This window comes from Dermacentor albipictus, chromosome 1, assembly GCF_038994185.2.
Source record: "Dermacentor albipictus isolate Rhodes 1998 colony chromosome 1, USDA_Dalb.pri_finalv2, whole genome shotgun sequence".
Lineage (NCBI taxonomy): Eukaryota > Metazoa > Arthropoda > Arachnida > Ixodida > Ixodidae > Dermacentor > Dermacentor albipictus.
In genome coordinates this window covers 246,178,755-246,192,218 of record NC_091821.1, presented here as the reverse complement: position 1 = coordinate 246,192,218, position 13,464 = coordinate 246,178,755, and the positions used below count along the sequence as shown (strand labels likewise).

The window sequence follows — 13,464 nt, the reverse complement described above, 5'->3', positions numbered from 1 at the left end:
ACCGTAGGCTGTCTTGGTGGCAATAGCTGTGAAAACTTATACCCGTATTCATAAATGCATCTTCACTTGAAGCTCGTGCTTCACTTGATCTAAATGATGCCCGTCATGAATGCGCCAAGGAAAACGCAATGAGCGTGTTTGGCATGTTTACGCCAGGCGGCATTTATATCAAATCACAAGTCAAGCATGTTCTTTAATTTAAGATGCATTTATGAATACAGGGGTTAGTCTTAGCGGATTATGTAACCACCTGCACCAGCAATTCTTTATTCCAAAGCCATCTTTGGCATATGCTCAGTACTGAGCTCGTACAACTTATGCAGACTAAAGGAAACTGCAGGGGCTCTGCTGTGACAGTATGAAAATAGGGCACTGAATTAATGCTGCTTGTGGCTTAACATTTGCAGAGCTAATGCTTCTTATAGCTTGTGCATCAGAGATGCAAACTTTTGTGGACCACCAAATACACAGTTGCACTCTAATACTCTGTTGGGGCGGCTGCGTTTCAGTGGGTTGAAATGCAAAATACACTCATGTACTTAGATTTAGGTGCACATTAAAGAACCCCAGGGGTCAAAATTAAACCACTACGGTGTGCCTCATAATCAAATCATGGTTCTGGCATGTAAAACTTCAGAATTTAGTTATTAATCTTAGCAGTAATAAACCGAGTTCACCACACTCAGTGTATCTGTGCCTGCCCTTCTGATACCATAACATCAACTCGTGCTGTTTTCTCGCTGTACTTGAGGGGAATGCTGAGGAGAATGCTGTGGTGGATTTGAACAGCAGATTACTAGGGAGGATTGGGAGGTGCATCTTATAATCCTTGCTTTTATTTCTCTTTCCGCCTGGCTTCCATGTCTCACCTTAATGGTTAAGCCACCTTGTCATGATAAAAGAAGACAAAAATAAAGACCTAAATTCGTCAAACAATAGTTTTTTATTCAGATCACTGATGACTACCACTGCCTGCAACCTTTGCGAGCCACATAGTTAAACAGTAGCCATGGGGCACATTGTGTACATTTAAAGAGTACTAACAGAACATTTTTTTGTATTGTTTTTATTGCTTTATTGGATAGCTGTTGACCCAGTAAATGGTATGGAGCCTCAATTCGCTGAGACCCAAGCATTTAATTAATCGTATTGCCTTTTAATGCGACCATCCCAATATGCGTGCCAAGTGCAGCATGGCTTTGTATGTGAAAAAGGAGACTCATCATGTCATTGAAACCTGTTGTGGCAGTCTCGTGATACCAAATACCATAGATGCGTACACACACACTAAGGCCGTGCTGCCAAAAATTTAATTCAGCTTGATGGAACTAGAGAGTGGAGAGTATTCCCTCATGTTTGCAAGAGAAGTGAACGAATGGAAGGACCAATTATGCAGCTTTCAGTGACATGGTCATTGTATGTCCTTCAGCCATTGCACAGGGCTGACTGGCAGGTTTAAGTTATCTGTGATGCCACGTGGCTGCCACCTCCGCTTTCGGCAGTGTGATGAATCTTCTTTTTTCACATCTGAAACTGCTCTTCACTTGGTACGTGTTTTGAACATGTCATATAAAAGTTGCTGTAATTATTTGTGGTGCTCTCGAGGAATTGAGGCTTCGTATCGTAATTATTGAGTTGAGGGCTATCTCAAAAAAAGGGGGAAAAAAAGGCAGGTGATGGCGCCCACGCACCTCCATCAAACAATCAAATATCACACGCATGTAGCAATATTTTTAAACCCATCACACACAGGGACTCTAAAGGATCTTGACCTGAAAGGGTTCTATTGGAACGTTATTAATGCACATAGACACATCACAATGGTGTATCACCCCCTGGTTAATGGTCCTATGTGGAAGAGGCGGCCACAGGATCTATTGTTCCTGCAGACAAGGATTAGCTTTATATGCAATTTCTGATGCTTGCTAAACATAGGGTGATGGCACCATATTAAATTAGGTGACATTACATAGTATTATACAATGTAATGCTTAACTCTTTGGTATGTAACTGTAACTCTGTAGAATGTTGCTATTTTATGTATTATGATTGTGGGCGACATTATGTGTGTGCGGCAAGGATGCAACCAAATCCAGCACCGGCAGCATACTTTCTCACTAGAAACTGCATGCTGAGCTGATGCTCAGCATGCAGACTCCCCATAGCAGCTCTGTGGCTATGGCTTTCTGCTGCTAAACACGAGGTTGCAGATTCAATACCGGGCTGCTGTGTTGCATTTAGGTGGGAATGAAATCCAAAATTCTTGTGTAGTTAGATTTAGGCACATGTTTAAGAATCGTAAGTGGTAAAATTTAATCCGGAATTTCTGGACATTGCGCTGCACAATTTAACCCTTTGAGGGTCGATTTTTTTCGCCATATGCGACCGCCCAGGGTCGATTTTTTTTTATTGCACATTTAAATTCTTCAGAGGGACCTATTTCGAAAAAAATTTACTGTAAGTTTTCTAGGGTGACCGTAAAGTGAGAAAAAATGTTTTCCATTGGCATATAAGTATTGTTTATTCGTTTATTGTTTATTGTTTATACAACAAAAATAGCAGATAAAGTTATAAGAAGTAAAAAAAATTCGCGCATTGTTATATACAAAGTCCACACGAGAAAAATACGCAAGAAGAATGCGCACACGAAAATTTTTCGCAAGTCTCAAATGTTCCTCTTGCACTACTATTTATTCAGCGTGTGGTAGTCCTTGAAGCATGGCTCCATACAGAGCGGTTTGTTGCACACAGCGCACATGTACCTTGTGTCCTTGCGATATTTTTGCTGCCGAGTGGTGTAGGCGCATACGTGGCACCTCCTCTGGGTACTGCTTCCCTGAGCAGCCGTGGGAGGAAAGTTCTGAATAAAGGGCCAAAAAAGGAAACGCATGCACGGCGGCATCCTTCGTATGCGGACCCCTGTGAGTAACAAACGAGCGAGTAACAGGCGGTCACCCTTTGAGTGATAAGAACGAGATAGCCATCAGTTTTGCGAGCGAAAGAAGCCGAAGCCGCATGCGGAACAAAACCGAAACTAACCGCCGCGCGCCTGCGAAGGCGCCAATGCGCGAGTGGTAGCAGACGCTCCGGAGCAAAAAAAGAACTATACAACGAAAACCGAAAGAGAGAGACGCGAGAAAAAAATTCCATGTATTGCCACATAGTGGCAGCACATGCCAGGCAAGAAAAAGTTAGGAAATTAGCGTGCGTTTTAAACGTACAGACGGCGCCGTAAATATACGGCATCGACCATTTTCGGACCTGTTCGCGGCGCCGTATATTTACGGCGTCGACCCTCAAAGGGTTAAGGAGATACTAAAGAGAAATACAAAATCAGTTTAGACTTCGAGAGTATTTTTTCAAAACTACATTTTGATTAATTTTCAGGGAAGAAACTGGAGTAGAAAATGAAGGCCAAACTTGAGTTTTTGAAAAGTTTTGCACCAATTGGGGTCAGGTGGTATAGTGTGATGTTACAGATTTAAAAGCATTTTTTTTTTTGATTGGACCATTGTAGCCCATTAAGGTTATGGAAACAAAGTTCATTTTTTGGCTAGATTAGAATACAGTGTAGTCTACCTTTACCAATAAAAATAAACTAAGCTCAAGCAGTCGCCACCGAAACTCATTATGTTGTGCCAGGCTGGTGTGGGAAATTCAAGGCAGTGGCATCACCCAAATTTTGTTCTTGTGTTTTTTCTGGCTTACCAGGCTAGCAGGGTAAGTTCCAGCAAAGCCTCCCTCTACAAGAGGGGCTTTGTTGATATTGCTGAAGGGTAGTTTAATAAGGCTCAAATAATTTTTCTCTTTGGTGTTCCTTTAATGCTGACAGGATCACATAATAATGGTCATAGCGGTGCCACGAGCTGACAAGAGCTATGATTTTTCCAGTCAGTTTTTAGTGGGTTAATTTCATCATCGCTGCATGCCGAATATGCATTTGGCTGGCTTAAACCTGTGCTGCTCAACAACATGCAGTGTTTGTGGCTATGGTGTTGGGCTGCTGAGCACGAGGTCGCGAGATCGAATCCCGGCCATGGCGGCCGCATTTAGATGGGGGCGAAATGCGAAAACACCCGTGGTACTTAGATTTAGGTGCACGTTAAAGAACCCGAGGTGGTCGAAATTTCTGGAGTCCTTCACTACGGCGTGCCTCATAATCGGAAAGTGGTTTTGGCACGTAAAACCCCATAATTTAATTTTAACGTGCAGTGTTTGAGCAGAGGTTGCAGCAGGTGTTTTGCAAAGGTCATTAGTGTGTTTTGGGGGGGGGGGGGGGGTTTGCTTGCAAAGTGGTGCATTAAACTTGCCATGTTTACACTGCTCCTGGTTTCCTGCTACCGGCTAAAATCAAACCACAGTGACAAGTGCTTGCACTATACTACGTTGACATGTACAGAAAAATAAATGACCCATCCATCTATCTGACAAGATGAGGGGTCACGGGAAGATAGAGGCTTGAGTTTTTTAAGAGTTGGTAAACAAAGGAAGCATTTGAAGGAGACAGCGCAGCCACACTACAATGGTTTGACTATTTAGTAAGAGATCCGTCATAAAATAAAACTAACTTATTTGAAAGAATGAGCAGTTTACTCATGTTTCACAGTTACTGTATCTTTTAAAATCATGGTAGGGGTTCTCTTCACATTTGTAAATTAGCAAATATCTTTCGGACCTATGTTCCTGCTTCAGTAAGCTTGCCAAATGTTCTACTTTTGATGTGTCACACTACACATTGCAACCAGCCATTCTGATCTCATACAGCTGAAAATATGCATATATGTGTGGTCCTGAAAGGCCTCTTGAAAGCCTGCGTTTTTGTTGTCCGAGTGTAAGCTTTTCGTTTGCTGCTTTGGTAGCCAGCAGATAAGTGAGAGGTTTTGTTGAATATACATCACTTATTGTAGGTCGTGTTATCGTTAGCACAGCTCGCCATTAATTCTCTACGCTTGAATTGCGAAGGAAGAGCATTTAAAAATTCTTGTGAGCCCCTTTGCCTTATTTTTAGCCGCATAATAAAACGATTTGATTTTTTTAAAAAAAGAACCTTTGCAGGAATATTTTGGGCACATTGTGTATTGGCAGCACCTGTCACTGGGCCCAAGTGATATGTAGTGAAGGTTGTAAGTGGGAAAATATATTTCTGTGATGGCGATGTGTTGCTTATAGCGTTGGAGTACTTTCCCAAGTACTCTTAGCACAATGCTTAGTATGCCATGCCCTGTGGTACCCTGCCTTAAGTGTGAAGTACCACAGTGCTTCTCGATTTCTCATAGTGGTGAAAATCCTACAAGCAGTATGGAATTTTATGCAGATGTAAATGGAAAAGGCATGGTTGCGTATTGTTCACATGGCCCATATGTAGTGTCAAAAGATTGCAGCTGTCTGGTTTTGGCAGAGAGGAACGAAGTATTGCGAGCCTTTTAAACAAGCAAAACAAGTGAATAGGCGCATACGCAAGTAAATAATTGGGTTGGCGAGTGCTTCCCCTTTGTATGCATCTATTTGCATGTAGCTTGAAATGCAGAAGTGCAGCACAACTTTGATGCTGGAAGCACTGTAGCAGTCCACTGACCAGTAATAGGCTGTATGACAGGCTAGTGGAAAATCTGCTTTCTGCATGAAAACCGCGCTCAGAAAACGTTTGCTCATGTCTGTGCATGGTGGTGCATGCAGCCTAAATGGACCTACTGATGGAAACCAAAGTTTACTGGTCGTGGGTTCCTCGACAAGGCTCAGTTTTTGCACTGTTTAGCCATGCAGCTTCTCCTAATTCATCAGGTCATGGCTGTGCACATGTTTGGAAGCTCTAACTCTTAATGTCAGTCTGCATCACGGTAATTTTGATCTTTTTTCTTATCTTCTCAAGCAAAGTAGAAAACTGCTTTCCTATAGATATGTTTCTTTCTGCTATGTATGGCACTTTCTGCTTTGTATATCTTATGTTTCATGCACATTTAGCATGTACAAAGACTATTGGTTATAGAAGTTCAGAGTACCCATAATCTGCTCTGAAGAAATGGGCAACATTGTCAACTGTGATGTCTCTATATATCTTTTTTGATGGCATTTAAGGACTTAACTCAAATGTGATGAATTTACAACATACTGCAGTATGTCCTATATAATGTTGGCTAACAAAAAATTTTCTTGTGGTCAAGCAATACCCCTTATTCTTCTGTATATGGCTGTTTGATCAAGGCTTTTGCACAGCTCAACATTCCCTCCCTGTGTCTTGAAACAATGGTTGTCACCTTGGCAATGATTTGTAGATGCTATGAAATGTCAAAGCTTAATGGCAAAGTTTGTAATTTATAATTTCAAGCTGATGCTTGCACCTTAAAAACTTCCTGGCCCACAGGTTAAGAACAGCACAGCATGAATTCTTGATGCCTGGCAATAAAAGGTTAATGGATCTGTAAAGTCATACTGGTTGCATTCTCAATGGTGGTCTGGTGATGGTGCATTTGTCAGGCTTAAGTTTGCATATGTGCTGAAGCACTGCTGTAGTTATATTCTAGTGTTTGCATTCTAGTGTCTGCATCCAAGCACTGGCAGTTGGAGGCATAAAAAAGGCTAGGTGCAGAAGCAGGCTGCATGCCGTGTTATAATTTTTTCTTCCTTATAGCCTCTTCAGCACTGCTTTTTGTGTACCTTGGGTAAAAGATTATTTTCTGGCATAGTACTGTAAGAGGGTGGCTCAGGGCCTTCAGAATGACAGCAGTCCATCCTCTACAAGAACCTAAAAAGGATTGGTATTGTTCACAGGGGTATGAGGTCTTGTGTAATAGATATTTCACCTGCTGCGGTGCCTCAGGGGCTATAGCATCTTGCAGATGCCCACACAGTTGTGGGTTTTGTTCGTGGCTGCATTCCAGTGGGGACAGAATGCAAAAATGGCAATATACCATGCTTTGGTTGCACATTAACCCTTGCATTGCCACCCCTGAAAGAACTCTTGCACCCACCCTCACACAGCCCCTTCCACTCCTGAGTATAGACCGTTCTATTGAGGGCATCGCCATTTTGCGATCGCAGCGCCGTCTATTGTGCGGCGCCATGATGGTATGTGGGATCGCGCCGGAGGGTGCACGGTGAACATGCTGTTGACAAGTGGCAAGTTCTCGCACTTTCCTGACAGTTGTCAACAAGTTGTTTGGATTGGAAAACTTCTTTCTGTGTCGTCACTAAGCTTTCAGCTTCGATATAACCGCAGTATCGAACGGTGACGTGCCTAGAGGCGCTCCTGCAGCTCTCCCTACAATATTAATAGGAGGCGAGTCAAGTCTGAACATTGTCGATATGTAAGCGTTCACATGTAACGTGTAATAATTGCAAGTATAGCCTTGAACTTTATTAAGGTGTCACTTGGGCAACAACAATCAGAGGTGTCTCCATGTGTCATGCAGTGTGCCGCACCAGCATACATCCCAATCCAGGTAACTACGAAGCTCTGAGAAAGCATGTTTTGCTAGCTTTCATGGTTCTAAAATTCTCGCAGTACAATTTTCTAAGCATTGTTTATCTGGCATCTGGGCATCAAGCTTTACAATATAAAGAACTGTAAAATAACGCAATCGAAAGGGCTGTTAACATGGATAAATTGAGCTGATGATAGTAGCTGCGAATATGCCACGGTCAACCAGACGCATGCAGCACGTTGAAAGATTATGAGCACTTTTAGGTCTCGAATGGTGCCTGTGCGTGCAAGGGCACCTCACCTACTCGGGAGAGCTGAAAAAGGAATAACTGTTCTTTGCAACAGCAACTTTATTTTCTGCAGTAATACGACGCACGATGAGTGGCGTCGACAGCTTGCCGGTGAGATTCGGAAGCATGGGAGAGCCCATGTGAACTAGGGCCGGCCGGCACATGGTAGGCATGGCTTTAGTTGCAGAATGTAAAATAGCACACTTTCATTCCTTAATCGGCATGTACTCTTTTTCATAATACGTCCTCGGTCAACTTGCGACAGAACGTGGGTTTCCAAGCATGGTAATCTTTGTACACGTTTGAACAGAATAAGTTTAATGTGCGTGCATGAAGAAATAGTTAGACTCATCCACTTGGCAATAGTTTACTGACTCGAATACGCACTTTTCTTTGATATCCCAGTTTGATCACGGGTGCACAGATCAGAATTCGTTGCCGAGCGTTCACTGGGAACAAAACCTTCCGAACATACACGCGATGGCATCAAGCCCTTTCTGTTCATGCTGGCAGTACAAAGCGGACACTTCTCTGCTATCCCAGCGGCGGTGTCCATGACGTCGCCGCGGCTGAAGATGCACTTCACACTTGCTTCCTAAAGTTATTTTTACAGCCGAATACAGCAGAGTGGTAGCCAGTCAATCTTGGACCATCTGACATCACAGAAATGCCAGACAGAACACGTTAGAACCGCGCTAATTCACAATTAAACCGCTACCTTTCTAAGCTGTCTCTGGGAAAAAGCTGAATCCACACATAGCAGTGCGAGGAGGAGTGGCGCGGCACGCGGGTTCGAGGCTAGGATCCTCCTCGCGGATAAAACGGTCTATACATGCTCGTTTTGTGTTTTCAGTGAACCGCCGTTGATTCTGAAGGAACTCTTGCGTAGCTGTTGTGCAATCTATGGAGAGGTCATCTAAGCACACGAAACTTGTGGATTAAGTTGTTGACAGCAGGTGGAGCAAACAGCAGGTGGAGTCTTGCCAGGGCAGCCATGGAGAGCCAGTGTGGTGGGTGCATCCGCACATTCAGAGAGGAAGGGATTTATGAGCTGTTGGTTAATTCTAAATCGGATGAAAGCTCTGAGAAACTGGCTTCTGTATAGCATGAAATATCCACAGAAACAACATGCACCCATCATAGTGGCTCTGGCATTGGGCTGCTAAGCCTGAGGGTGTGGGATTGAATCCCGGTCGCGGTGACTGCATTTCGATGGAGGTGGAATGCGAAGACACCTCTGTACTGTGGAATGGATTTTCATTGGGTGCACATTAAAGAATCCCAGGTTGTCCAAATTAATCCGGAGTCCCCCACTGCGGCATGCCTCATAGTATCGTCATTTTGGCACATAAAACCCTAGAATTTAATTTTTAAGAACAACATGCAAAAAAAAAGGCAGGAGCTGAAGATCAGTAGGGCAGCCGTGGTCAGCCATTGTGTGGTAGATAAAGTTTGTCCAGATTGTGAGAGACGGGAGCTTACTAACTGTTCGTGGATTTTCAAACAGTAGAAAGTGACAATGAAGAACCAGCTTCTGCGTAGCATATAATGTCCGTTGAACCAACACGTAAAAAGAAGAAACCTGACAGGGGCACATAAAGCAGCATATTGTGGGCTTCTTGCATTTAGTCTGCAGGGATGTACCATAGTACGCTATAAGCAACAAGTCATGCTGTTAGATTGTTTGAATCGTTTAGAAAACACAAGAAACATCGCTGACTGATGACAACTCTATTTTTATTGTTGCTAGAATTACAAATAATTCAAGCCACAGTTCTATTTTATTTTAGTGCCATCTGTAATATAAGATAATTCAGGTAGAACCAATATTGATTGGGTTAATATCTTTGAAAGCTATAGCTTTGGAAGCGTCTTTCAGCATATGTTATGTAGTAATGCACACGCACAGACACACACACTTAGTTACATTTGTTACATATTTACATGCACATGTTTATTGTTTTTCACAATAGTTGTTTAATAATGATGCCTATTTGATGCTATACGAAGGCTGTTTTGAGTTGGTTTAATGATTTTTTGTGCGAGAATCATAGTGGCGCTAGCCTATTTTTTATGATTAGCAAAGAATGGGCAGACACTAACTGGCACAAACTGAGTGGCTAAAGCAAAGAAAATACCAAATTTATTCAATGGAAATAGTCTTGTCTATTTTCTTTTGCTAAACTGCGGTATTTTCGTCGCATTAGCATCTGAGTATTTCTTAGTAAAAATACTTTACTATTTGGTTAAACGAAAGAACATACTAAAGTAAGTGAAAGGTTCCATTGAGTACAATTCACTATTGTATTAACAGATCAATGTGCTTTAGAAATGCCTGTCAACTGACATTGCATGTTCAGTTTTTATGTCGAAAGTTTTTTAAAAATTTGTTATGCAAAACAGAGATGGGCATACCTGGTCAGCGTACAAGGATTATATAAGCCTGTTCATTGGTACTTTCATTCGGTGCCTAGTAGCGCCTAGTGACACCCTGTGTATGAAGTTTGCCGTAAACAGCCTGAAACTGACAAATTGCAATGTAGGGGGAAGAGCCAAGGAAAGCTATCCCTTTCAAAACCTTATTGATGCATGGATATGCTAGGATGGTCCTTGGTGTGAAAAATTGATGCATTTTAGTGTGGACATAGTCAGCTCATTTATGGAAGGTAAATAGTTAACATTTCGTGTTTCCATGCATTTAGGTAGAAGGAATTTAAGGCTTCTGAGGATTTCAGAGATAGTGCTTACATAGGATGGTCAAATTGTTTTGCGTACTTTTCCTACTTCCTCAAAAGATTTAGTTTTCTGCATTGCAATAAGTTCTTTGGTGATGTTACGCCTGTATCATGCTTGTCTTGTGGCCCTTTCATAACACTGCATAATGTTTTTGCCTTAAGCAAAAAAATTGTGTAGTTCAAAGGTTTGCTGTGCCATTCAGTCTCTTGCAGTGATAGATGATACAAAATATGTTTTGCTCTTGTGCAGGACAAGTACAAGCGCTCGCTGGCAGAGAACGAGAACTTGCGTGTGCGGATGCAGAAACAGATTGAAGAAGCCCGTGTGTTTGGCATTCAGAAGTTCTGCAAGGACCTGCTAGACGTTGCCGATGTGCTGAGTAGTGCCCTTTCAAGTGTTCCCAAGGAAGCTGTGACCCCTGACAATCCGCATTTGCAAAACCTTTACACTGGCCTTGAAATGACTCAGGCACAACTGCAGGCAGTGTTTCGGCGCCATGGACTTACACAGCTCAATCCTATCGGAATGAAATTTGATCCCAATGAGCATCAGGCCGTATTTGTGCACCATGATGAAAGCAAAGAGCCCGGTACAGTAGGTGTAGTGTCTAAAATTGGCTACAAGCTCAAAGATCGCACCATTCGTCCAGCCATGGTTGGTGTGGTTGAGCGAACCTGATGGAACTGGACTTGCAAATTTAGTCTGGCACTGACATGTAGCTTGGGTTGCAGTCTTCTTGGCCATTTAGCTCAGGTTGGGAAAGGAGCAGATGTGTTCTCATGCAGCTGAAACATGAAACAACTGCAGTGAGCATGACAGGCAGGCTGTGGTTTTTGGACTTGACTTTGATCATTCCAAGTGTGGGGGCAAAGTATTTGATAAACAAGCTAAAGAAACTGTAAGTTAGGCATTTGCAAGGGCTTGCTATATTTGTGGGCTTTTCTTAAAGGCCTAGTAGACAAGAGCCAGCCTGTACTCAGCAGACAAATAGTCAGGTGAATGAATGATAACTTGTGTAGGTCATTTATAAATTGTTGCTAATTGTGCTGCTTTTTTTGCAGTTATAGGCCACGCAGTGCTAGGCAAAAGGAAGTGGCTGGCCAATTTAGTATGATGCTGAGAAGCTTGCAACTCCACTAGTAGTCAGGTGCGTGTGTAATAGCGTGCCTGTTTTAGAAATTGGTGTGCAGCCTGCAGATTTTTCACTGACTGTGACTATGAAGTGCGGCTGAAATAAATTTAACTTTGTTACTAGCTTCTCTGTTGCAAGTTTATATATTTTGTTTACAGTGTTATGCATCAATTTTGACTCGCCAAACAGTGCACAGTGCACTTATTTGTAAAATCCAAAGAGATGCGTTTAGAAGACTAATGTTTTTGATGGTGTGCTGCATATGTCCTGCACTTATTTGGATGTACGTAATTGGTATGTTCCAAAAGATGCTGGCCCTGTTTCATACCTTACTTAAACATGTGCTGCTTTTACAGCACAACTGTTTTGTTTTAAGATTTAGTCTTCATCATCTTAGTTAAGTACACTGCAAGGCAAAGGCCTCTCCCAGTGATCTCCAATGACCCCTGTCTAGTGTCAGCTACTCCCATCTTCTGCCTGCAGATTTCCTAATTTCATCAAACCATCTAGTTCTCTGCTATCCCCAACTAGGCCTCCCTTCATGTGACACCCACTCTATAACTCGAATAGACCGCCAATTATTTGGCCTACACACAACATGACCTGTGCAATTCCATTTCTTCCTCTTAATGTCAGCTAGAACATTGCCTAGCCTCGTTTTCGGGGTTCTTACACCTCCTTGAAACCTTTCAATACCCTTGAATTGGGAAAAATAGAACCAAGGGCCCTTAAAAATCCTTAAAAATAATGCTCTTTGAATTCCTTGAAAGCTGGGATTTTGGGGCGAAGGGGGGCTGACTCTTGAATATTGAAAGTAGCAAACTCCGCATACAGGTTTTGCCGGGGACACTGTCTATTGGGAAATGATCCTAGATATCTTGTAGAGTGTTGCTAAGTGATTGCATTGTGGCATGTCTACAGCCACAAATGATAGGCTTACTTAATCTAAATTGCCATTGTGAACCTAGACGAAGCCAGATCAGCTGTAGCTTCATTTATCTATGCTAGTGGGTTCACACTGCATCCATCGTGGCTCCGTTTTTGAGCCCTAGGCTCTAGAAATACCTGGCGGTAAGTAAGTTTTAGCCCTTTGGTTTTAACATGACTGTCTTAGGCTGAAGCCACACACTACCAACCATCATGCGAGAAGGTGATTGACATCATTACAATGCCACATGACGCGTTTGAAGTGTGTGTACAATTCAGGAAAGTCAACTTTTAAAATATGCCACATGAAACGTTTGAAGTGTGTGTACAATTCAGCAGCTGCTTAGCTGCAATGAATTGCATTAAGAAGCAGGAAGTTTTGCTATTTTTCAGTGTGTGTGTGTACGAATAAGGTTTGTTTCCCCCCTACTTTAATTTTGTCCTTCAGCATCCTTGATATCCTTTCATTACACTTGAATTTTTTTAGTTGAATGCTCTGCATGAACCCTGAATTTGCTCTCTTGCTTGGTTATGTGTTGTCTTCCAGTATCTTAAGATTGAGTGTAAGATTCGTAACAGTGCAACACAAGACATGGACAAAAGGAAGGTAAAAACAATGACACGGCGCTGTGTCATCATGTAGCGCTCTGTTGTCATTTTTACTTTCCTTTTGTTCGTGTCTTGTGTTGCACTGTTATGAACTTTACAATGAATCCCAACCAACTGGCCCAACTTGCCATCTTGGATGTCTAAAGATTGAGCCTTTCACTTTTTTTTTCTATTGTTTGTTGCGCTGTCCTTTACTTCTAGAGCTTCCTTGTTAACCTCCAAGTTTCTGCCCCATATGTTAGTTCTGGTAGAATGCAATGATTGTACATTTTTCTATTCAAGGATAGTGATAAGCTACCAGTTATGACTTGGTAATGCCTGCCGTATGAGCATAACTGATTTTTATTGTT

The 13,464-nt window shown here is 42.3% G+C and overlaps 1 protein-coding gene across 1 annotated transcript in view; it reads left to right on the top strand.

The window, feature by feature from the left end:
* Positions 1-11,702, top strand: part of Roe1 (grpE protein homolog, mitochondrial Roe1) — a 30,712-nt gene extending 19,010 nt beyond the window's left edge. The window contains exon 3 of the mRNA XM_065439739.1: positions 10,696-11,702. Within this exon, the coding sequence (XP_065295811.1) occupies positions 10,696-11,124 (429 nt within the window). The 3' untranslated portion in view covers positions 11,125-11,702. The remainder of the gene's footprint in view (positions 1-10,695) is intronic.
* Positions 11,703-13,464: the final 1,762 nt, after the last annotated feature.